The sequence below is a fragment of the Pelophylax lessonae genome (assembly GCF_965119305.1).
Source record: "Pelophylax lessonae genome assembly, chromosome: 9".
In the NCBI taxonomy this organism is placed as follows: Eukaryota; Metazoa; Chordata; class Amphibia; order Anura; family Ranidae; genus Pelophylax; species Pelophylax lessonae.
The window spans coordinates 181,396,238-181,419,827 of record NC_138776.1 but is presented as its reverse complement, the minus strand read 5'-3'; the positions used below and the strand labels follow the sequence as shown (position 1 = coordinate 181,419,827).

The window sequence follows — 23,590 nt, the reverse complement described above, 5'->3', positions numbered from 1 at the left end:
TATCTCCAAGGTAACCTAAGTATAAGTATTACCGGTAGATAATGTAATAGGGGGGTCGTCTTATACGCCGGAAAATATGGTAATTTCCCAGTCTGTGCTGCCATGATGTGCCAGGATAACAGAAATTTGTATACTTATTGGTCCCTAATTTTCCTTTTCTGATGCATCTTCATGGCGGCATACAGGGACCCACCCTTGAAGTGATGGCTATGGCCAGATCCTGCAAAGCATTATAGCCAAACGGTCCTATCAGCTCGACGGGCAAAGCCACAATCCAATGTATGCTGCCATGAAGATGCACCAGGAAAGGAACATTACAGAAAGGCAAATATACAATTTTCTGTTTTTATGTTAAAAAAAGATTAACTAAAATACATTAGTTTCACCTGTATGCAGGATAACACCAATGGTTCGCTGATATATGGTTTCTTGTGATATGGTGTCTTTTAATGCAAGTGCAAACAGGCTTTTGTTTGTGTCAGAACGGTTTCTCTGTCTCCATACAAGTCTTTGGGAAAGCAAAAAGCAGCTTGAAGCAAGTCAAATGGAGGTCAACTGCAGATCCAGTATACCTGCAATGAGGCCTTAGTCCTCAGACTGTTATCTGCCTTTTGCAGACAATCCTGCTCTGGCTGCCACATTCAGCCTCTCTTACTCCTGTAGGAAAGCTCCTGTCTCTCTTGGGAGGAACCCTGAGGTATACCTAAACCTACTATATCCATTATATACCTAAATAATAAATCCATTATAAGGGCTGAGCACACACCCTACTGGTCTTCCACAAAGAACGGACAGCAGCCCAAGACACTGTGGAGACTCCGGAGCTCCACCCAGGAATACCAAAACCTGGAGAAGGCTGCAAAAGCAGTTTTGTCCACTCAAAACAAATGCTACTTAGTCCTGCACTCATCCAACGTGCAAACCCTGTGTACTTTAGCTGAGCAAATTCACAGTGTCAGAGTCTCATAAAGGATGAGGTAGAAAGACTGCAGGGAGGATTTACAACACTCTATGGCTCAGGTATCACAAATATATCATAATTTACTCTATGGGCTTTTAACTGAAGAACTGAACTAAGATGTTTTAAATATTTGTATGTGTAAATAAGCATTATCATTGCCTTTATACAAGGAGATTTAGATATATTTGCCCTATAGTCTTAATTTTTTCTTTTAATTTTAAAGCAGTATATGGCTGGGTTCACACTTTTGCATTTGCATCGCATGTGATTCACACCGCATTGCTGTGCAGATCACATGCGATATCTGTGCGATGCGAATTCAGCCATACAAACTGCATGGCTGAAATCGCATCGCATTTGCACTAAAATGGTGCAGGGCCCTTTTTTTTTTTTTGGTATGCACTGGAATACAATCGCATGTGTGTTCACACCTATGTGATCTGATTCATGCATCATTTGAAAGTTCGCACTATGATCTGCAAGCCCATCTGGGGGGTGTCATTTATTTTCTATTGACACCCTCAGCGGATCGCTTAGGGCAGTGCGAACTGCCTGCCAGAGACATGCAACATGGGAAGTCGAACAGGAATCCCGCTTGTACCTGCGACACATATGTGTAAACCCAGTCTTAAACCCAAAAGCAAACATTTTATTATATTGAAGCTTACCAATTCTTGGATGTGATGGCTGCATTAATGTTCTTTTTGTTAGGCTTTCCTTTATCTTCACCTGTGATCTGACCAGTATGTCTGTGAGTCTGGCCTGTTAGCGTGCCCGGAGGACCGGAGTTGAGAAACACTGTTCTACAGAACAAGCTGTCTCACAAATGTATCAGTTAATGTATCATTTACCGCTAAAAGCAATGCTTACAATGATCAGCTTTAATATATTCATGTAAAACCTTTATCCCAAAAATAATAACAACTGTTGCTGTAACTGCTTTTGTAATTGCAGTGTGAGCTGGAGTTTGGTTTGAAGTTGTTACTGTATTTAAATCTGTTAGTCCATCTAACACTCCCCTCCCCTCACACTGACAATGCTGCTGTCCAAAGGTGCCCCTGTGCTCCTTCATCCAGAGTGGAAGCCCTCTAATACAGGTGTGTTACTGGTCCCATCACCAGGATAAGACAGAGGGGAAAAACAAATGAATGCAGCCACCACATCCAAGGATTGGTAAGCTGCAGTATATTACATGTTTGCTTCTGGGTTTAATACTGCTTTAGTATCAAACCACAATATATTGATGTTTAATTTTATTTATTTATTTGTTATTATAGGCAGGATCTGGGTTTGGAGGCATGAATCCACCACAAGCAGGCTACCCCTCTGCACCTGGCGGCGGCTACCCTTCTGCACCTGGCGGCGGCTACCCTTCTGCTCCTGGCGGCGGCTACCCTTCTGCTCCTGGCGGCGGCTACCCTTCTGCTCCTGGCGGTGGCTACCCTTCTGCTCCTGGCGGCGGCTACCCTTCTGCTCCTGGCGGCGGCTACCCCACTGCGCCTGGTGGCGGGTATCCCCCAGCACCTGGCGGCTATGCCCCTGCACCTGGGGGTGGCTATGGAGCACCACAGCAGCCTCAGGCACCAGGCTTTGGCATGTATCCTGCTCCAGGGGGTGGACCACAGCCTGGGATGCCCGGATTTGACACAGGATACCCAGGACAGCCATCACCAGCCCCAGGTCAGCCACCAGCAACATACCCTGGTCAGCAACCAACTCCAAGTTATCCACAGGCTCCAGCAGTAAATCCCTCCGTACCACAATACCCATCTCAGCCATCAGTGACACCTTCTATTCCCCCACTTAAGGTATGTATATTTTTAATTTGTTGTCAGCAGCAACCAATTTATTCTATGTGCCATCAACATACTATTACTGTTTAAAAAACAAAAGTATTTTATTTTTGTCCAAACCTTTGATTAAAAAAAGTGAAAATTCTAGTTTCTCTTTCGTTCATTGACTGACACAGATCCTGTCATTCTTGACCGTTGGGTTATGCGGCCCCCTACAGGAGTAGGACACTAGGCAGAAAAAAATTCTGGCTATGCCCTTGGGCAGTCCCAGGGGGTATACTGATTCTCTCTGCTATAGTCACTCAGTTTTATTGCAAACAGTTTTAGGATAATTGGCACTCCACAGAGGGGTGGGTGCTGTGTCCATCAGTGAACATCAGAGAAATGGATTTTATGGTAAGTTCATTGACGGACACAACTCCTGTCATTCTTGGCCATTGGCCATCAAAATATTGTCAAAAACAGGGGGTGGGAAACAGCAAAAAATTCCCAAGGCTAAACAGTAGCCAACCAGGCGACAGGGACTCAACCCAAACAACTGGAGCCCCCCTGAAAAAAAAAAAACAATACACCCTCAAAGAGGATCAGGTCCTCTTAACAGCAGCCTGCAAAACTTTGTGGCCAAGGAGGCATCTGCAGATGTCAACACATCCACTTTATAAAATTTTGTAAAAGTGTGCACCGACGACCAGGTGGCACCCTTGCAAACCTGCATCACTGGCGCTTGGTGACGGAAGACCCAGGGGGCGCTAAGCGCCCTAGTAGAGTGTGCTTTGACAGGGAAAGGAGGAACCTGAACCACAGAATGTCTGATCCATCTGGAAATGGTTGCAGAGGAAGCGAACAACCCTTTGCAAGTCCATCTATGAGCACAAATAGAGAGTCTGACTTCCTGAAAGACTCCGTAGCTGCCAGGTACAGCGGAATTGCCCGGACCACATCCAAAGAAGGTTTTTTTCTGCCTAGTCAGGAATAAGGACCTATTTCCTTGCTGGGATCTTTGGTCCTGACAACATTTTTTAGATAGAAAAGTTTTTCCTGCTGGATTTTTCCTATCCTATTGATCTACTATCAATTGCCAGACTGGGCTACAGGCTGGATAATCTAGATACAGTGATCACCCCAATCTGGCTAGCGAGCGCGCGTAGACCTCCACGCTAGGTTGGCTGCGATATAGCTCCACCGAAAAAGGGGCTGGCCCTGCGAGTTAAACGTCTCATGAGGTCGCATACAACCTGGCCTTGGCCTGAGTCGCAGCATTCCTCCTGGCCTACAGCCCCCCTTTTCGATAGAGAGGAGGATCTGTCTGGAGCGGTGCCCACCTGGTTCCTGGTATGGTGAGTAGCTGTCGCCCCCCCCCTCTACACCTGGAGGGTTTTGGGGTGGATGTGGGCCTCTCCTTGAGATGGTTGGACCCCGGGGTTCCCCTCCTTCCGGCAGGCACCCCCCCTCCACATATGCTCGGGATGTATTTTTTTTTGGGGTGGTCAGACCACTTTCCTGGGGTAGGGGGAGGGTGCTACCTGGTGATGCAAGGGCGATCGACTGATGGGGGGGTTGTACTTGGTGGGGTCTCCTGCCAGGGCCCCCTGTAGGCCTTGTGGTGCTGCCATTTTGTTGTAGCCTTGTGTAGTCCTATACATGGCGGCCATGTTTGTGTAGTCTGGCAGCCATTTTCTTGTGGTTTGCTTTGCAAATAGCGGCGGCCATGACAGTGGAGCCCTATGGGCTGCGATTTCATTGGTGGGAGCCCATCCTTATCCACTGGTGCTGACTTCTGGATCATTTAGCTTCATGATCGCCGCATGTGTAGGGCAGATTCCCCTGATGATTGCAGGTGCCTGTGTCGGCAGGTGGTGAGTCTGGTAGGGTCCTCTCCCTCTCTGCTGAGAATCGCTCTGTGCCTTGTGCTGGGCGACCTGGTGGGGTTGCCAGGGCGGTGGGGGTTGTCCCTTAGCAGTCCGGGTCCCAACCATCCATCCATGCACTGAACGCCACCCCGGAGTCCCTTGTGTCTCGGGTGGAGGCAGCTTGCGGGGGACGGGCTACCAAAAAGCGCCCCCCGTCTTCCCCGGCCTCTTTTGTCTCATCAGATCCTGAATCCATATCGACTTCCACGGACGTGGGTCACCCTGCTGGGTCTGCGACCATGTGCCTGGAATCCTCCTGATAGTGAGGATGATTTCTCCACGTCTGCGACCACGCACGAAAAGGCACTGGTAGATGCACTGATTGTATCTGTGCGTGATATAACAAAAGGTGTGTGTGGTTCCTGCGCTGTCAGGGGTGTTGTGAATATCCTTAATGCTGCACCACTGATACTCAACAGTTAAACAGATTCTATAGTGGGGGTAGTAGTGCGCTTTAAGGTGTAAGAATGAGTGTGGAAAAGTGTGTAAACCGTTTAAATTAAAACAAATCAGTGCCCGGTGTTAGGCCCCGTTCACACTGGGGCGACGCTACTTTGCCGGGCGACCTTGCAGGTCGCGGCTCGCCCCGCGACCTCGGAGCGGCCGGCACGGACTTCATAACATTGAAGTCTATGCAGGTCGCTCCGGGTCGCCCCAAAGAAGCTCCGGACCCTTTTTCTAAGTCGGAGCGACGTGTGTCGCTCCTATTAGAACGGGTCCGCAGCTTCTCTATGGAAGGCGACCTGTCAGGCGACCAGGTCGCCTGACAGGTCGCCCCAGTGTGAACGGGGGCTTAGTGATGGACCTGACTGGAAAAATATATCTGTGGTGTCTCCTTAGAGGGTGTTTATAAAAGTAATTCCTGTTGTAAAAGTAATTCCTGTTGAAAAAAAGTGCTATGTGCTTCAAATTAATAATCAAAATATGAATACATAAATCAAATGGACGAATATTTCATCAAAATAAATATGCGATTTCTATTGTGACACACACGTGGTAGTGCTCATAAAAGTGCTGAGTGCTTCCTAAAATCACCTTGTTCATAAATCAATCTGTAGAAAAACTGTATTCAATTAGCATAAATGTGCGCTAATACAATCTTAAAAAAGTCTATATATAGTGACTTTATTTCCTCCACCTTGTGCCACTTCTAGGTGTGCTAAACTCTCACCTTTATATCCGGAATATTGCACTCATGGTATATCTCCAAGGTCTCTGGGATACTGGCTGTTGCTCCTTTCCTTTATTGATGTCCGATCTCTTTCTAGATATCCAGCGCAGGTTCCTGGTATATAGGGGTCTCCTGGAGTCTTATCCGATAGTTACCTTTAGGTACGATCTCCTCACACTATCCTCCTTTCTTTTAACTCGAAAAAGATAGGACTATCATGGTGCAGTATTATGTGTTTTTATTCCCAGACATTCAGAATTACACTTACAGTTGGTTTGCTTGTATTCAGCATATACAGAGACACACGAACGCCGTGGAGATCGAGTTCCGTCCGATACGTCACTTCCGGGTATAGGGCTCCTCCTACGCGTTACGTCACGGGGTCATGTGACTTCACGTGACTTTTCTACAGATTGATTTATGAACAAGGTGATTTTAGGAAGCACTCAGCACTTTTATGAGCACTACCACGTGTGTGTCACAATAGAAATCGCATATTTATTTTCATGAAATATTCTTCCATTTGATTTATGTATTCATATTTTGATTATTAATTTGAAGCACATAGCACTTTTTTTCAACAGGAATTACTTAATAATTACTTAATAACAACAGGAATAAACACCCTCTAATTTTGACAGAATTGTCGCAAAAGAGTGGGGAATACCAAAGCGTCACCATGGGGTTCCTAAGTACTTTACTAGGCGATACCCCTATGAGGATTCCCTCCTTTAGAAGTAGACTGTGCCACCAGTGGTGGACCCTCCGGTTTCCAGATTAAACAAGGCAACCATGATTCCAGTAGAAGAGTCCCTGGCCTTCAATGATCCGGCTGGCCGGAAGGCAAAGGCTGTGACCCACATTATGTACACCTTAGCTGGTTCGGCAATGAGACCGATATTTACCATTGCCCTAGTGTCGCAAACTCTGACCGAGTGGGCTAAGCTCCTACACCGTGACCTGGAAAGAGTACAGCTCCCTCCTGCCTTTTCGGGGCTGGCGGACCAGCTGGTTCAGGGGTTTCGGTTTATCTGTAATGCCTCTTTGGACGCGGCTCCCCTGATGGCTTGCCTCTCTGTTTTGGCGTTGTACCTTTCGGTGTGTCTTTTGGCTCAAATGCTGGTCTGCGGACCAAACTTCTAAAAAAGCTTTGATTGAACTTCCCTTTCAAGAGAATCGCCTGTTTGGTGCTACAAGAGCAAGGAACCTTGTCGTAGAAGTTCCATACGAATTCCTTGCAAAGGGAGATTCTGACCAAATGGGACAAGACTCCGCAGTCTCTGGACAATCCGATTCGGCTTAGTCTGGGAACAAAGGAGTCTCTGGCTCACTAGCGCTTCAGATGGGAAAATCCTTCCTCCCCTTGTATTGAACAGTGGTCACCACAGATGCCAGCCTGTACCGCTGGGGAGGCATCCTTGGCAAGCATTCAGCTCAGAGGACTACCTATCAATGTCCTGGAACTCAGAGCGATGTGTCTGGATCATTGGACGCATCGTCTTCAGAGATGCCCTGTGCACATTCATGCGTACAATGCCATGGCAGTGGCTTATGTCAGTCACAAAGGGGGTACAAGAAGTGCCCTGGCACCTCTGGAGGTAGCTGGCATTCTAAGGTGGCCAGAACGGTTTATTCCAGTCCAGCCCTCTCCGATGTACACATTCCCGGGGTAGAAAATTGGCAGGCGGATTACCTCAGTCGGCAGGCGTTGGACCAAGGGGAGTGGTCCCTTCATCCGGAGGTGTATTTTATCAGCTGTGTCTCTGGTGGGGCACCCCCGAGGTGGATCTGTCGGTGTTTCGGCTTAACAGAAAAGTGCAGAGGTTTGTGGCTCGATCACGGGATCCTCTGCCAGACGCCACAGACTTGGTCGAGGCCCTCCTCTCAAGCTTCTGCCCAGACTCCTACACAGGATCGAGGCAGAAAGGATTCCTAATGGCACTGAACTGTCCTTGCTGGGCCTGGTACACAGATCTAGTGCGGCTGGCCGCTGACGTTCCTTGGAAGCTTCCTCTCAGGGGGGATATGCTGTCCCAAAGACCGATCTTCCATCCTGCTTTACAGCCGCTGGCTTTGATGGCCAGGTGCTAAAGGATAGAGGTTTGTCTAAGTCAGTGATTTTCTATGTTGTTAAAAGCTAGGAAATCTACCTCCTAGGAAGATCTTCAACCGTACGTGGAAGATGTTCATTGTGTGGTGGGAGTCTCTTGGGGTTCATCCTCGCTCCTCCACATTCCATTTGAGATTTCCCCACAGATGCTCAATAGGGTTTAGGTCTGGAGAGATGCTTGGCCAGTCCAGCACCTTCACCCTCAGCTTGTTTAGCAAGGCAGTGGTCATCTTGGAGGTGTGTTTGGGGTCTTTATCATGTTGGAATATTGCCCTCCGGCCCATTTTTAGAAGGGAGGGGATCATGCTCTGCTTCAGTATGTCACAGTACATGTTGGCATTCATGGTTCCCTCAATGAACTGTAGCTCCCCAGTGCTGGCACCACTTATGTAGCTCCAGACCATGACACTCCCACCACCATGCTTGACTTGTAGGCAAGATGCACATGTCTTTGTACTCCTCACCTGGTTGCCACCACACACGCTTGACCCCATCTGAACCAAATAAGTTTATCTTGGTCTCATCAGACCACAGGACATGGTTCAAGTAATCCATGTCCCTAGTTTGCTTGTCTTCAGCAAACAATCTGAGGGCTTTCTTGTGCATCATCTCAAGAAGAGGCTTCCTTCTGGGACGACAGCCATGCAGACCAATTTGATGCAGTGTGCGGCGTATGGTCTGAGCACTGAGATAACGTATGTGTTTGTGTATATGTGTATTGTGTGTGTGTGTGTGTATGTATGTATATGTATATATATATATATATATATATATATATATATATATATATATATATATATATATATATATATATATATATATATATATATATATATATATACATATACACACACACACACACACACACCTCATAAAAATTAAAAGAAACACATCAGATTTTAATGGGGAAAAAATCCCATGCTGGATATCTGTACTGATATGGACTGGGAAGGAAAGGATGCCACATTATTTGATGGAAATTAAAATTATTACCGAAAGAGGGCTGATTCAAAGGCACCCTGAAAATCAAAGTAAAATATGAAGCAGCAGGTTAGTCCATTTTGCTGAAATTTCATTGCAGCAACTCAAAATGGTACTCAGTAGTTTGTATGGCCCCCACGTGCTCGTATGCATGCTTGACTACATCGAGGCATGCTCCTTTATAAGGCGACGGATGGTGTCCTGAGGTACTTCCTCCCAGATCTCGACAAGAGCATCACTGAGCCCCTGAACAGACTGAGGTGCAACCTGGTGGCATCGGATGGACCAAAACATAATGTCCCAGAAGTGTTCTATTGGATTTAGGTAAGCTGGGCGTGGGGGCCATTCAATGGTATCAATTCCTTTTTTCCTCCAGGAATTGGCTGCATACTTTCGCCACATGAGGCCGGGCATTGTCATGCACCAGGAGGAACCCAGTACCCGCAGCACCAGCGTAGAGTCTGATAATGGATCCAAGGATTTCATCCCGATACCTAATGGCAGTCAGGGTGCCATTGTCTAGCCTGTATAGGTCTGTGTGTCCCTCCATGGATATGCCTACCCAGACCATCAATGACCCACCACCAAACTGTTCATGCTGAACGATGTTACAGGCAGCATAACGTTCTCCACGGCTTCTTCAGACCCTTTCACGTCTGTCACATGTGCTCAGGGTGAACCTGCTCTCATCTGTGAAAAGCACAGGGCACCAGTGGCAGACCTGCCAAATCTGGTGTTTAATGGCAAATGAAAATCAAGCTCCACAGTGCTGGGCAGTGAGCACAGGGCCCACTAGAGGAAGTTGGGCCCTCAGGCCATCCTCATGAAGTCTCTTTCTGATTGTTTGGTCAGAGACATTCATGCCAGTGATCTGCTGGGTTATTTTGTACGGCTCTGGCATTGCTCATCCTGTTCAACCTTGCAAAAAGGAGCAGATATCGGTCCTGCTAATGGGTTAGGGACCTTCTACGGCCCTGTCCAGCTCTCCTAGAGTCTCCTGGAATCTCCTCCATGCTCTTGAGACCTTCTGGCCATAGCACGTATTGATGTGTCATCCTGGAGGAGTTGGACTGCCTGTGCAAACTCTATAGGGTCCAGGTATCGCCTCATGCTACCAGCAGTGACACTGACCCTAGCCAAATGCAAAACTCGTGAAAAACAGTCAAAAAAATGAGTAGGGAAAAAAATTGTCAGTAGCCTTCACCTGTAAAACCATTCCTGTTGTGGAGGTCGTCTCATTGCCCATCTAGTGCACCTATTGTTAATTTAATTAACACCAAAGCAGGTGAAACTGATTAACAACCCCCCTGCTACTTAACTGACCAGACCAATATCCCAGGACTTTAATTGACTTGATGCTATACTCTGATTAAAAGTGTTCCATTCATTTTTGCAGTGTGTGTGTGTGTGTGTTTTGTGTAAAATATATATATATATATATATATATATATATATATATATAATATGTGTGTGTTACAAGGATTTTACCATATTGTTATCAAGTTCACTAACTGCTTCCTTTATTTACTGTAGATTGATATGCTAGAATTCTTCCTGGGCTTACTGCTTCAGGATATGTGTTTTATATGTGTTTTTATTTTAAGAAATGCTACAACCCTAGCTTGGTTTTAAAGTGGTTCTACAGTCTCAAGGATTTTTAGTTTAATGCATTCTATGCATTAAGGTATAAAAACTTCTGAAACCAGTTTTCCTCCCCACACCCCCCCCCCCCCCCCAGCACTTACCTGAACCAGATCTTGATCGAGATGTGCACAGGAGTAGCGATTCTCCTGGGTCTCACTCTCCTCATTGGCTTAGATACAATGTGAATCACCACCAATGAGCCAGTGAGGAGAGAGCAGGGGAAGGGGCTAAGCTACAGTCTTGTGTGTGAATAGACCCATAGATCTCAGCTCGGGAGTGCGTTGCACTATTTCCCTCATAGCAAGGGGGGATTCAGCAGGGAAAAGGAGCCAAGAGTGCCAGTGGAGGCCCCAAGGAGGATCGGGACTGCTCTGTGGAAAACCATTGCACGGAGCAGGTAAGTATCACATGTTTGTTTTTTGTTTTGTGGTTTTTTTTTTTTTTAATAATTTTTTTCCTTTTAGAATCACTTTAATTTGTGTGGATCTATTAAAGCATAAACATATTGAAGGGGATGCCTGTCATTTTATTTAATCTTTAGCATAGATTTCTGGAACAAACAGTGAGCCAATGACATTCCCAAGGGGTTGTGTGAGTTCTTGGAAAGATGGTCTGTAAACAGTGTTGTTGCAATAATTGCAAGGAAGAAAATAATGGAGCAGTTAGAGAATTTAACTGTTTTATGTCTTATCACTTTTCAACAAAAGTGGATTTTTGCTTTAAAACACAACAGTCAGAGTTAAACCGGGTGGTCTTCTTTGTTCTCTGCCTTTAAAACAGTAGGTAGAATTCATACAGGTCTTCAGTAAACTAGTCAAAATATTAGCAGCAGTATACCTTATAGTTCTAGGCTTTTTATTTAAAGTGGAGAAAGACTTAATTTTTTTAAATTTCTTCTAGAAACTCTTGTCAGCCAGTTATTGTCTGTGTCCCCATAACAGAGGTTTCTCCTCACTTTCATGTCTCTGTGATCACACAGGAAGTAAAAGAAATTTCTCTTTTGTTCACTGACGGACACAGCTCCATGTCTTCTTAGACCCTTGGGCTTATGCTGCTCTCTCTTCAGGAGTAGAACTAGGCGGAAACAATTTTGGCTACGCCCCTGAGGCAGTCCCAGGGGGTATACAATCACTTCCTGCTATGGGACTTTAGTTTTTTCTGCCTAATCAGGAGTAAAGACCTGGCTCCCTGCTGGGATCTGTGGTCCTGGCATTTTTTCCTTTTTTATATGGAATTTTCTGTTTTCTGTTCCTGTGTTAACTACAGTCTATTCGGTTCCTGTTTGAACTACAACCAACAGCCAGACTGGGCGACGTACTGGATATCCTAGATCCTTGCGGCCTTCCCAGTCTGGCCTGCGAGCCCGACCCAACTATTAGTTCTGGCTAGGTTGGCCGCAACATAGCCCCACTGGACGGGGGCTGGCCCTGGTCATGACCAGAGTCACAGCATGCTTCTGGCCGCAGCACCCCCATTCCAAGATTGCGTGGCGGGGTTGGACTGCTGGGAGTAGTGCCCGCTTAATTCCAAGGTGTGGTGAGTAGTGTCCCCCCTATTTTCTATGGAAAATGCTGGGGTGGACGTAGGCACCCCCCGTGTCCCTCCTCCCCTCGTGGTTCTGAAGCCCCCCAAGCGGGGTTTTTTTTCCCTTGTAATGGTCTCCCTCGCCTGCCTCCATCCCTCCTACCTTAGTCCCCCTTTGGGGTGCACAGGTGTTTCTGGGTGAGGGTGTTTGGTGCTGGGCTAGAGGGTGGGTGGGAGTGCTCCCCTGGCGGCTCCTTTTAGGGGTGCCTGCATTTATTGTTGTGCGGGGGGGTCCATGGGGGGCCCCCCCTGATGGACTACAAATTCCCTGGGGTCCAGTGGGGTGCTGGGTCCCTTGCGGCGTCGCCATTTTGCCGTGAATGGTGGTATTCTGCCTTGGCGGCCTTTTTTGTGTAGTCCAGCAGCCATGTTTTTGGGGTTTCCCATTGTAGTCTATGCTGCGGACATTTTCTTGAAGTCCAGTGCGGTAAAGTGTGGCGGGGGCCTCTAGTGATAGTGTCAGCGCTTCCTCTTCCTTTCTGATCGAAGCGTGGCAGGCAGTTTGGCGCTTTGGATCCAGCTCTGGGTGCATGGTGGTGAGTCCCTGTGGGTATGCAGTCCTTCCTCTGCTATAGACAGCGCTGCGGGTGCGCTGATCCTTGTGGTACCTCAGCGGTAGTGGTGTGCAGGGTTTTTTTTTTTTTTGTTTTTTTTTTTCTTACAAAGAAAAAAAAAACTTTTTCTTTTGTGCATAGTGCGGCTTCAATTTAACCATGGAGCCCCTGGAACGTGTATCACCACCTGACCCACTCTTTGAAGCTGCAGGACCATCTGGGCGGCCATGATGCCAGCCCTGCAGTCACTTGTGTCAAAGGTTGATATGGCCCTGCAAAGGCGGCCTAGCAAAAATCGCCCCCCACCTTCACCTGTATCCTCTGCCTCCTCAGAGTCTGAGGTGGATTTGGCCGCCGCAGACACGAGTCGACCCACTGGGTCTGCGTCCACGCACCCTGAGCGCTCTAAGGGCTCTTTCACGCGGTCCGCCTCCGTAGGATGACAGCTCCGTCTCTGCTTGCAGTGCGGAGAGGGAGGTGTCGCAGCCCCCGCTGCTCTCTATGGGGAATCGGATGAGTGGACCGCCTGTCCGCTCTCATCCGATCCCATCCGATCCGATCCCCAGCATGGATGGAAAATAGGGTTTCCATCCGTCCGGATTTCACAGACAAGATCGGATGCGGATGGCAGCGGGTGTCAGCGGACATGTCACCGCTGACATCCGCTGCTCCATAGGGCTGAATGGGGCATCCGATCAGATCCGCCTAAAAAACTGACAGGCGGATCTGATCGGACCGCCCGTGTGAAAGAGCCCTAACAGTGAGGATGAATCCTCTTTCGCTGCAAAAAGGCCCTGGTGGAGGCACTAATTGTGTCAGTGTCAGTGCGGGAAACTTTAGAGTTGGAGGACTCAGCTGATGCTGAGTCGGCGATGCCGGTGCAGTTTGGCACCCGCAGATCTTCCAAGATGTTCCCCCTTCCCTGCCTATTTTGACCAGATTGTCGCTAGTCAGTGGGGTTCCCCGAAACGCATTGTTGGAATACCTAAGCGTTTCGCTAGGAGATATCCCTTTGGGGAGTCTCTCCTGAAGAAGCTGACGGTTCCACCGTCGGGGGGACTCTCAGGTTTCTAGGTTAAATAAGGCCACACTTTTATCGGTGGAGGATTATCAATTCTTTAAGGATCCTGTGGACAAGAGAGCTGAGACTCTGGTGGTTCGATACCATTTCACTGTAGTGGGTTCAATTTTGAGGCCGGTGTTTGCTATCACCTTGGCATCCCAGACCTTAACGGAATGGGCAGAAATTTTACGCCAGGATCTGGAAGGGGATCAACATCCTCCTGAGCTGGCCAATCAGTTGATTCAGGGGCTCCTGTACATTTGTGATGCATCGTTGGATGCGGCCCCTTTGGCTGGCCGAGTATCTGTGATGGCGATGATCCTTCTCCGCATGATTTGGTTGAATATCTGGTCGGCTGACCGGACTCTAAAAAAAGGTGCTTACTGATCTACCTTTTGTAGGTGACCGTTTGTTCGGTGCCTCTATGGAGGAGATCTGTAAGGGCCTTAGGGGAGGTAAGAGTACTTTACTTCCACAGGTTGCTAGGGGCAAGGAAACCTCATTGTAAACTTGGTCCTTTTTTTCTTGGCTCACAAGGGGCCCTTTCATCCGACTGGATCGCAGGAAAAGGGTTCAAGATCCACCCGTACTTTCCCGGTTGGCTCCAAGAGATCCTGGAATAGTAAGTCAAAAGTGGGCCCTGTTGGTTCTGCGGACAAGCCTTCCTCAACCTGAAGGGGTGCCATCACCTGTATCTGGGGTGGGGGATGTCTTTTTGTTTCTTTCCGGACCCGTGGACCCTGCTCATTCAAGGCAAATGGGTCCATGAGTTGATTCATTTTGTTCACAAGAACGAGTTTTGGTCCCTGCCTTCGGCAAGGTTCTTTCCTTCCAACTTACGCCTGTCTCACGATTGGCTGCAGGGTCTCTACGGGGCAGTGCAGAACCTGTTAGCACAAGGAGTCATTGTGCCGGTTTCAGTGTCGGAACATTTTCACGGGTTTTATTCTAATCTGTTTACCGTTCCCAGGAAGGAAGACAAGATCCGCCTGAACTTGGACTTCAAGGCTCTGAACCACTTTGTGCAAGTTCAGAAATTTTGGATATCCATTTTGTACAGTAGTGGCACTCCTTCATCAAGGGGATCTTTTGGCCCCTATCGATATCAAGGACGCTTAATCCAATATATGTCGGGTGCCAGTATTTTTCTTCACTTTGCCATAGGTAGGAACACTATCAATTCGTGGGGTTACCCTCTGTTCTCGCTTCAGCTCCTCGGGTGTTCACAAAAGTGTTGGCCCCAGTGTTTTTCCCCACCCCTCATATTGACACTTCTTTGGGACATCCCAAGGGTCTAAGAAGACCTGGAGCTGTGTTTGTCAGTAAACTAAAGAGAAAATTGATTTTTGTCTTACTGTAAAATCCTTTTCTCTGAGGTTCACTGACGGACACAGAACCTGCCCCTCTGTTGAGTTATGTATTCTTCTGACACTGCTTGTTACAAACTGAAGTCCTATAGCAGGAAGTGATGGTAAACCCCACTGGGACTGCCTCAGGGGCGTAGCCAAAATTGTTTCCGCCTAATCCTACTCCTGAAGAGAGAGCAGCATAAGCCCAAGGGTCTAAGAAATCATTTAGCTGTGTCCGTCAGTGAACCTCAGAGAAAAGGATTTTACGGTCAGATAAAAATCCATTTAGTTGTTCCTTATACCCTTTCTACCAGAAAATACCTTTTTATTGCTGTCTGGATGAGAGATTTTGCTAGTTTCTGGGGTTTAAAGAATATCTTCATTGGTTACATGGAATATGGAGAAATGTTCTTCTGTATATGAAGTGCTTTATCGGTTGGATGCACCTTCTATTACCTGGTTTTCTATAGGCAGTCATTTAATTCCTTTCCCATTGTAATGTGCTGGTTTGATAACATGGATAAAACAATGACCTGACAAATTTTTGGTTCTTGTTAGGTTGGAAAGGGTACCATTACCGATGCACCAAACTTTGATGCCCTCAGAGATGCAGAAGTGCTCAGAAAGGCCATGAAAGGATTTGGTAAGATGTTAAAGTACATCATATGTTTCTAGATTGTTCTGTTCCCTTTACCTTATCTCTGCTACATTTTTCTTTATTTTTTGGTTGAATTACAAACGGTCTTGGCTCCTCCAGTGGCAAGGTCTCCTCACCTGAGTACCTGACTGAAAAATAGTTGGCATTACAATGATAATCAGGGGTATTGTTTTTGTCCTGCATTACTCTAGAATAGATCATATAAATAGGAGACCACGTGAGACCTTCATGTTGGAGGTGACAGAGGGTGTAGAAAGGAGTTACATTGCTGGAGTCCACAAGACACAATGAGGTTGATTTACTAAAACTGGTGAACACAGAATCTGGTGCAGCTGTGCATAGTTACCAATCAACTACCAACTTCAGCTTGTTCACTTTTTCACACAGGCTTTCTGCCCCGGGGACTCTGTTTTGCTCAGCGGGGGATCGATCTGCCGATCCCCGCTGAGCAGGCAGATGACAAATCCGTCCCCGCTCACTGTGCTGGGACGGACCTGTCAGAGCCCTGCTCTCCTCTATGGGAGATCGGATGAAACGGACCGCCTGCCCGTTTTTCATTCGATCCGATCCTCCAGACGAATGGAGAATAGGGTTTCCATCCGTCTGGATTTCATGGACCGGATCGGATAGCAGCGGGTGTCAGCGGACATGTCACCGCTGACATCCGCTGCTCCATAGTGGTGCATGGAGCATCCGTTCAGGTCCGCTTGAAAAACTGACAATGAGACCGGATCGGAAAACCCTTAAGCTTTGACAATGAAATCTGGAAGCTGATTGGTTACTATGCACAGCTGCACCAGATTTAGTAAATCTTTCCCAATAGCTGAGCGTTTTTCAACCTACTGACATCCACAAATCACAGAAAACCAACTTTCATTTACTTAGCCATTATGTCCTTGATCAACTCTCCAAATCTAAGCAGATACCAAGTAGCAAAACAGAAAACACTTCTTTGTTCTAATATCAAAACACTTGCCAAAATCCTAATAAAAACATCTAAAACCAATATTTCACCATATACATGGTTACATAACTAGTCAGGTTGAAAAAAGACACAAGTCCATCAAGTTCAACCAATAAAAAAAAAAACATACTATTCCATATACACATCCCCTATACCCACAGTTGATCCAGAGAAAGGTGAAAAACACCAGTAAAGCATGATCCAATTTGCTTCAGCGGGGGGAAAAGTCTTTCCTGATCCCCAAGAGGCAATCGAATATTCCCTGGATCAACTTTACCTCTGAATGTAAGTACCCAGTTATATTATAGTTTGCTTGGATCCAGGAAAAGGCCTGTATTCTTTCCTAAATCTACTGAGCAGGCCAGCACCACCTCTGGAGGGAGTCTATTGCACATTTCTATATAGTTTCATTGACAGACACAGCTCCATATTCTTCTCCATAGGGTTATACTGCCCTCTACAGGGGTAGGACTAGGCAGACCACACAAAAGCTTGGCTACGCCCCATGGGCTGTCCTCCCATAGCATAATCCCCCCTCTCTGTTTAGAGATACTCAGTTTTTGTTTGCCTACTTTAGTAGTAGGACCTAGTCTCCCTGCCAGGCCCAAGGTCCTGGCATTTTTGTCTGTTTTTGCTGTTTGTTTTTGGATCCCGGTCTTTTCCTGTGGAGATCTTCTAGCAACTGCTGGGCTGAGCGCGGGCTGGACTATCGCAGTTCCAGTTGTCCCCTCAGCCCGGCCAGCGAGCACGTGCACACAGTAGCTCCGCTTTCGGTCGGCCGCGACATAGCCTCACTGGACGGAGGGCTGGCCTGCAAGTTAAACCTCTCGCAAGGTCACATACGACTGGGTCTCAGCCTTAGTCGCAGCGTTCCTTCAGGCCGACAGCTCCCCCACTTCAGTGGAGGCGCTGGTTTGGTAAGTAAGGCCCCCCCCCCTCCTTCCCTAGATGCGGTGTGGAGCGCGGGTACTCCCTGTGGTGGTTGGTCCCTCAGGGGTTCTCTTCCTCCTCCTTTCCCCCTCCCTAGGGTGAATTGAGCTGGCTCGTCTGCCCGTGCTCATGGGGGGGATGGTTGGTGCCCAGGCTGTGGGTGCCCCTGGCCTTGGTGCCTGCGGTGTGCTGTCGCCCTCGGTGGGCCTGCTATGGTGTGTGTGCCCTTTCTGGGTCCCCTTGGGGTCAGATGGTGGGCTGGGAGGCGGGTGGCTTGATGTCCAAGTACCACAGGGTCGGGCAGGCCAAAAATTTAGGCTGTGGCTTTGCGGCCTACTTGCTGGAATTTGTATGGGGCAGCCCCAGTTGCGGCGGCTACAGCCGCCATTGTACCCCGAGACATCTCTTACCTCTGTCATCTGGGGGAACCTGCGACTAGCCAGAGGAGCAATGTTTTCATGGCAGGGTGGCTGAAGATTTAGGCTGCAGCTTTGCGGCCTACTAGGTGCCCCCTTCTGGTAGGGCGGCTCTGGGGGGAGGGGGACAGGGTTCCTAGGCAGGTTTTGCTGCCATGGTTATGTGTGGTATCCATTTTTCCCAGTGGTCCTGGCCCCCTGCATTAGCCGCAGGCAGCCCCCCCTTAAGGGGGTCATTTTGTAGCCTCCTATGTGGGCCTCTTTGGAAGGGCGCCCTCGGGGGACCCCCTTGCGGGGTTCAGTCAGTGGCCCTCCTTGCGTGGCCTCCCCTCGCGGGCCTCAGTTGGCGCCCCCTATGGGGGGCTTGAGTCGCTGACCCCCTGTGCGGGGTAAGGATGGCGTTGGCTCAGCAAATGCACCCTCTCCCCCTCTTGTTTCCTCAGATCCTGCATCTGGTTCGGTCGCTGCCGATAGGACCACCCTACGGGGTCGGAGTCCATCAGTGCTGGAGCCATTTATGTTGGAGGATGCAGCCGAGGCTGCTGCGGACATACAGTATCTCACAAAGGTGAGTACACTTTTCACATTTTTGTAAATATTTTATTAAATCTTTTTATGTGACAACACTGAAGAAAGCCATTAATGTCTAAACCGTTGCCTGTTCAGTGCCAGCGCCTGTTCAAGGCTACCCTGGTTGACGACATTAGGAGTCTGACGGGGGGTAAGAGTACCTTCAGGTGTGAATGGGGAGCAGGTGTGTTAAATTTGGTGTTATCGCTTTCACTCTCTCATACTGGTCATTGGAAGTTAAACATGGCACCTCATGGCTAAGAACTCTCTGAGGATCTGAAAAAAGAATTGTTGCTCTACATAAAGATGGCCTAGGCTATAAGAAGATTGCCAAGACCCTGAAACAGCACAGTGGCCAAGACCATGCCGCGGTTTAGCAGGACAGGTTCCACTCAGAACAGGCCTCACCATGGTTGACCAAAGAAGTTGAGTGCACGTGCTCAGCATCATATACAGAGGTTATCTTTGGGAAATAGACATATGAGTGCTGCCAGCATTGCTGCAGAGGTTGAAGGGGTGGGGGTCAGCCTGTCAATGCTCAGACCATACGACGCACACTGCATCAAATCGGTCTGTATGGCTGTCATCCCAGAAGGATTCCTCTTTTAAAGATAATGCATAAGAAAGCCCGCAAACAGTTTGCTGAAGACAAGCAGACTAAGGGGAAACTGGAACCATGTCCTGTGGTCTGATGTGACCAAGATTAACTTATTTGGTTCAGATGGTGTCAAATGTGTGTGGCGGCAACCAGGTGAGGAGTACAAAAACAAGTGTGTCTTGCCTACAGCCAAGCATGGTGGTGGGAGGGTTGTGGTCTTGGACTGCATGAGTGCTGCCGGCGCTGGGGAGCTACAGTTCATTGAGGGAACCATGAATGCCAATATGTACTGTGGCATATTGAAGCAGAGCATGATCCCCCTCCCTTAGAGACTGGTCTGCAGGGCAGTATTCCAACATGATAAAACGACCCCAAACACACCTCCACGATGACCACTGCCTTGCTAAAGAAGCTGAGGGTAATGGTGATGGACTGGCCAAGCATGTCTCCAGACCTAAACCCTATTAAGCATCTGTGGGGCATCCTCAAACAGAAGGTGGAGGAGCTTAAGGTCTCTAACATCCACCAGCTCTGTTATGTCCTCATGGAGGAGTGAAAGAGGGCTCCAGTGGCAACCTGTGAAGCTCTGGTGAACTCCATGCCCAAGAGAGTAAAGGCAGTGCTGGAAAATAAGGGTGGCCACACAAAATATTGACACTTTGGGCCCAATTTGGTCATTTTAACATGTTGCCAGCAGTTTAGACATTAATGGCTGTGTGTTGAGTTCTTTTGAGGGGACAGCAAATTTAAACGGTTATACAAGCTTTACACTCACTACTTTACATTGTAGCAAAGTGTAATTTCTTCAGTGTTGTCACATGAAAATATATAATAAAATATTTACAAAAATGTGAGGGGTGTTCTCGCTTTTGTGAGATACTGTATCTGTTCAGTTTGTCACCCACAGGCCATCTCGTGTGTTTATGGGTTTCTTTTATCCAGCTTATTGGGCCTTATGGTGTCCACCTTCAAGACGGTTCAGTTTGCACAGTTCTACACGAGACTCCTTCAAAAGGAGATTCTGGTCAATGGGATGAGTATCCCAAGTCACTGAACTATGTGATTTGTCTGTGTCAGGGGACAAGAGTTCTCTGGTCTGGTGGCTGTGCTCCCTGACCTTGATACAGGGAAATCCTTTCTCCCCTTGTACTGGACATTGGGCATGACAGGCGCCTGTCTGTCCAGGTGGGGAGGGATCCTGGGGCTGTTTACTCGGCCCAGGCTGTTAGATGTTGGTGGAGTGCAGATTGATCATCAATGTCTTGCAATTACAGCCCTCCATTCTTTTATGATCCGTAGGTGGATGCCATCTGGTCCAGGTGCTTTATCCACCTTTTATTCTTCACCTTTTATGTAGCAAAATTCCCAGCTGTTTTTCTGGATATGGGTCCCCCTGGGTTACCGCTAGCAACAACAGCACATTTAAGCATGTTTCTCCAAGTGTGAGCACTGACACAATGACCAGTCCAGTATCTTTGGGTTTTTGTATTTATTTGGTAACTTGGATAGAAGGAATAAGTGGGATACTCCTTTGGCTCAACTATGCACAAATTGCTAGGGACAATTGAAAAATGCAGATTGGCACTGGCTGGATGCACCGGCGCCCCCTTTCTCTCTCTTATCTTCAAGGCTTAGACACTGGCACCCCCTCTCTCTAAGCCTTCTCTACTGGTTAGCTGGCTCCTGGATCCCTTTGACGTTCTGGAGTTGTCCCCTCTCCTAGGCAGACCCCTGGGCGGTTTCAAGTACTCACAACACTGTTTTCCCCCGAAACTTCTGCCCAGCAGCTCCACTCGGCCCACAGCACACTGTATCCCCCTCTGCAGCTTAGCTCAACCTTCGTCCTCTAGGCCGACTGCCCAGGGCACCTTCTCTCGCTCTGACAGGAGGAGAGACAGCCGTCACCCTCCTCCTGGGACTCTGCTTTCCGCCAAAGACGCCCTGTCACATGCTCCCCTCAGACTTATAACTCATCCCAGGGTGCATTGCAGCAACTTCGCCCACGGAGAAAGCTATAAGCCCTGGTGGGCTATTGGCTAGGTTTCCTCCACTGTCCAATAAGAGCCCTCATTGGAAACAGTGGGGAGACTCCCCAGACTCAACAGATCACACCTGGAAACGTGATAGCCTAACTCAATGATCAGGCCCCCTGATAAGCAGACAGGGCCACATATATGCTTCTTCCTAGCACCTAACTAGGAGGGTGCTACATTCATATAAATATTTACATCATAGAAATAAGTCACAATTTATATAAACTGTTTGATAAAGAAGGAAAACAGTTCATCCATGTGATGGAGACTCAGTTCTATAATGTTGGAAAATCATGTGCAATGGGGTTGTAAAACTGGAGAGTGCAAAATCTAGTGGTAGCCAATAGGCTTCTTATTTCAGCTTGTTTAATTATGCTTTGCTAAAAAAAATCCTGGAAGCTGATTGGTTTCTATGCAGAGCTGTATCAGATTTTGCACACTCCAGTTTTAGTAAATCAACCCCAATGCATCATGCAATACATAATCTATAACAGCACCTCCAATGCAATGTGTGCAATACTACAATGCAGAGTAGCAATATAAATATTGCTTGATGCCGTGGTGGCATATGACCATGGAATGCATAGGGCAGTCCAGTTGGCATCACTTCATGTACTGGTCCATCCTCAGGACTACCTGGATTTATTTCCACCAAGCTACCTTCTATGCCCTTATAGTCCTTTTTCTCGTTCAGCTTAGTTTCATTCTTTAAAACTAAAATTGCACTCACTAATTTGTAAGCATTATTAACTGTGACATATTGACCGTTTCTCCTCATTAACATCTCATAACGGTTGTTGAGCAGTCACAGCACACACCTCCACTGACTACCTGTGATTAAAGCATGCAGACTGTTCACTGGGCATAGTAACAGAGTCTATTTAGAGCCCACACATGACCAACACCTATTCCTCTTTACACCTTTCTCCATCACAGCCACTGCAAAATCCCCTGTGTAAGTTTCAGGTAAGATGGTGTCACCCCCTTAGTCAGGTACTTAAAGCATCAGGGTTGGAGGTCGCATAACCAGGAAGAACCAGGTGTTCTGTGGTAGCTGTGATTGGGGAAGGAGCAGCAGGGGAGCACTGCAATAGTTAGTGTTATTACTATTATCATACAGGATTTGTTTAAGCGCCAACAGTTTTTGGAGTATGTTACAATATAGGGAGACAATACAGTTACAATACAATAGAACACAAGAGGGTTAAGAAGGCCCTGCTCAAAAAAGCTTACAATCTAATAGGGTGGGGATAAAAGGGTTGTGGTGGGGAGGCAGGCTTTGAAGAAACTCTTGTCACTTGCCTCCAGTGGGCATGGCGCAGGGTGTCTTCAAGCTTAAAGTGTTTGTAAACCCAGCTTGAGAGCTTTTACCTATAGGTAAGCCTTTATTAAGGCTTACCTATAGGTACTGTAAATATCTCCTAAACTTGTACCGTTTAGGAGATATACATTGCATGCAGCCGATGACATCATTGGCGTATGCACTCTGAAGAAACGGCCGCCTGTGCCATTTCTTCAGAGCCCTGTGTCGTGACCGGCGGCTCCCACGCGCATGCGTGAGAATGACATCATGCGGCTCTGTCCAGTAATACAGCCGGAGTCCGCAGACCCGAAAGGAATATGGGCAAAGATGTATGCGGCCGCCAGTGGGGACAACGTGTGCTTCGTTTGCATGTAAGTGTCACATAATGTGCTAGTATGCGATGCATACTAGCACATTATGCATTTACTTTGCAGGGGGGAGGGGGGGAACGAAAAAAAAAAACTACTGCCTCTTTAAGTCTGCTGCTGTTTGATTTGTTGCTTTTAAATAACTTTTAAAAACCCCTGACCACACGAGGAATATTGACAGGGAACTGCTTTTGCCACATTAGCATTGGGCTTGGAGATGATGGGGGGTGGGAGAGGAGGTGCTGTGCGCACAGAGTCGGCTGACTGCCCTGCAGAGCACATATGTACAGTAAGACATATCATGTCAGGGGGATAAGGAATTGTGGCTTTGTGGGAGAGCATGCCTTGTACCTGCAGAGTTCTATGTTCAATTCCCACCAGGGATGCTGTTTGCTGTTTATAGACTTTTAATGTTCTGCTATGTTTGTGTTTTCTACCACAGTGCAAAACATACTGGCAGGTTAATTTGTTTTCTCCTAGATTAGCCCAGAGTGTTTTTGACTGGGTGGTAGAAGCATTTGATCATGAGCTCTTTTTGGAGAACAGATGTGATTTATGTTAGGTGTTCCATAATATATTGATGCTATATAAATACTGTAAATAAATATGCCAGCAATTGGTGTGGGCCTT

General features: G+C 47.5%; 1 protein-coding gene across 1 annotated transcript in view; it reads left to right on the top strand.

Moving 5' to 3' along the window:
* ANXA11 (annexin A11) overlaps positions 1 to 23,590 on the top strand; it is a 112,046-nt gene that overhangs the window by 54,853 nt on the left and 33,603 nt on the right. The window contains exons 4-5 of the mRNA XM_082268204.1: positions 2,239 to 2,769; positions 15,679 to 15,763. Coding sequence (XP_082124330.1) covers positions 2,239 to 2,769; positions 15,679 to 15,763 — 616 coding nt within the window. The remainder of the gene's footprint in view (positions 1 to 2,238; positions 2,770 to 15,678; positions 15,764 to 23,590) is intronic.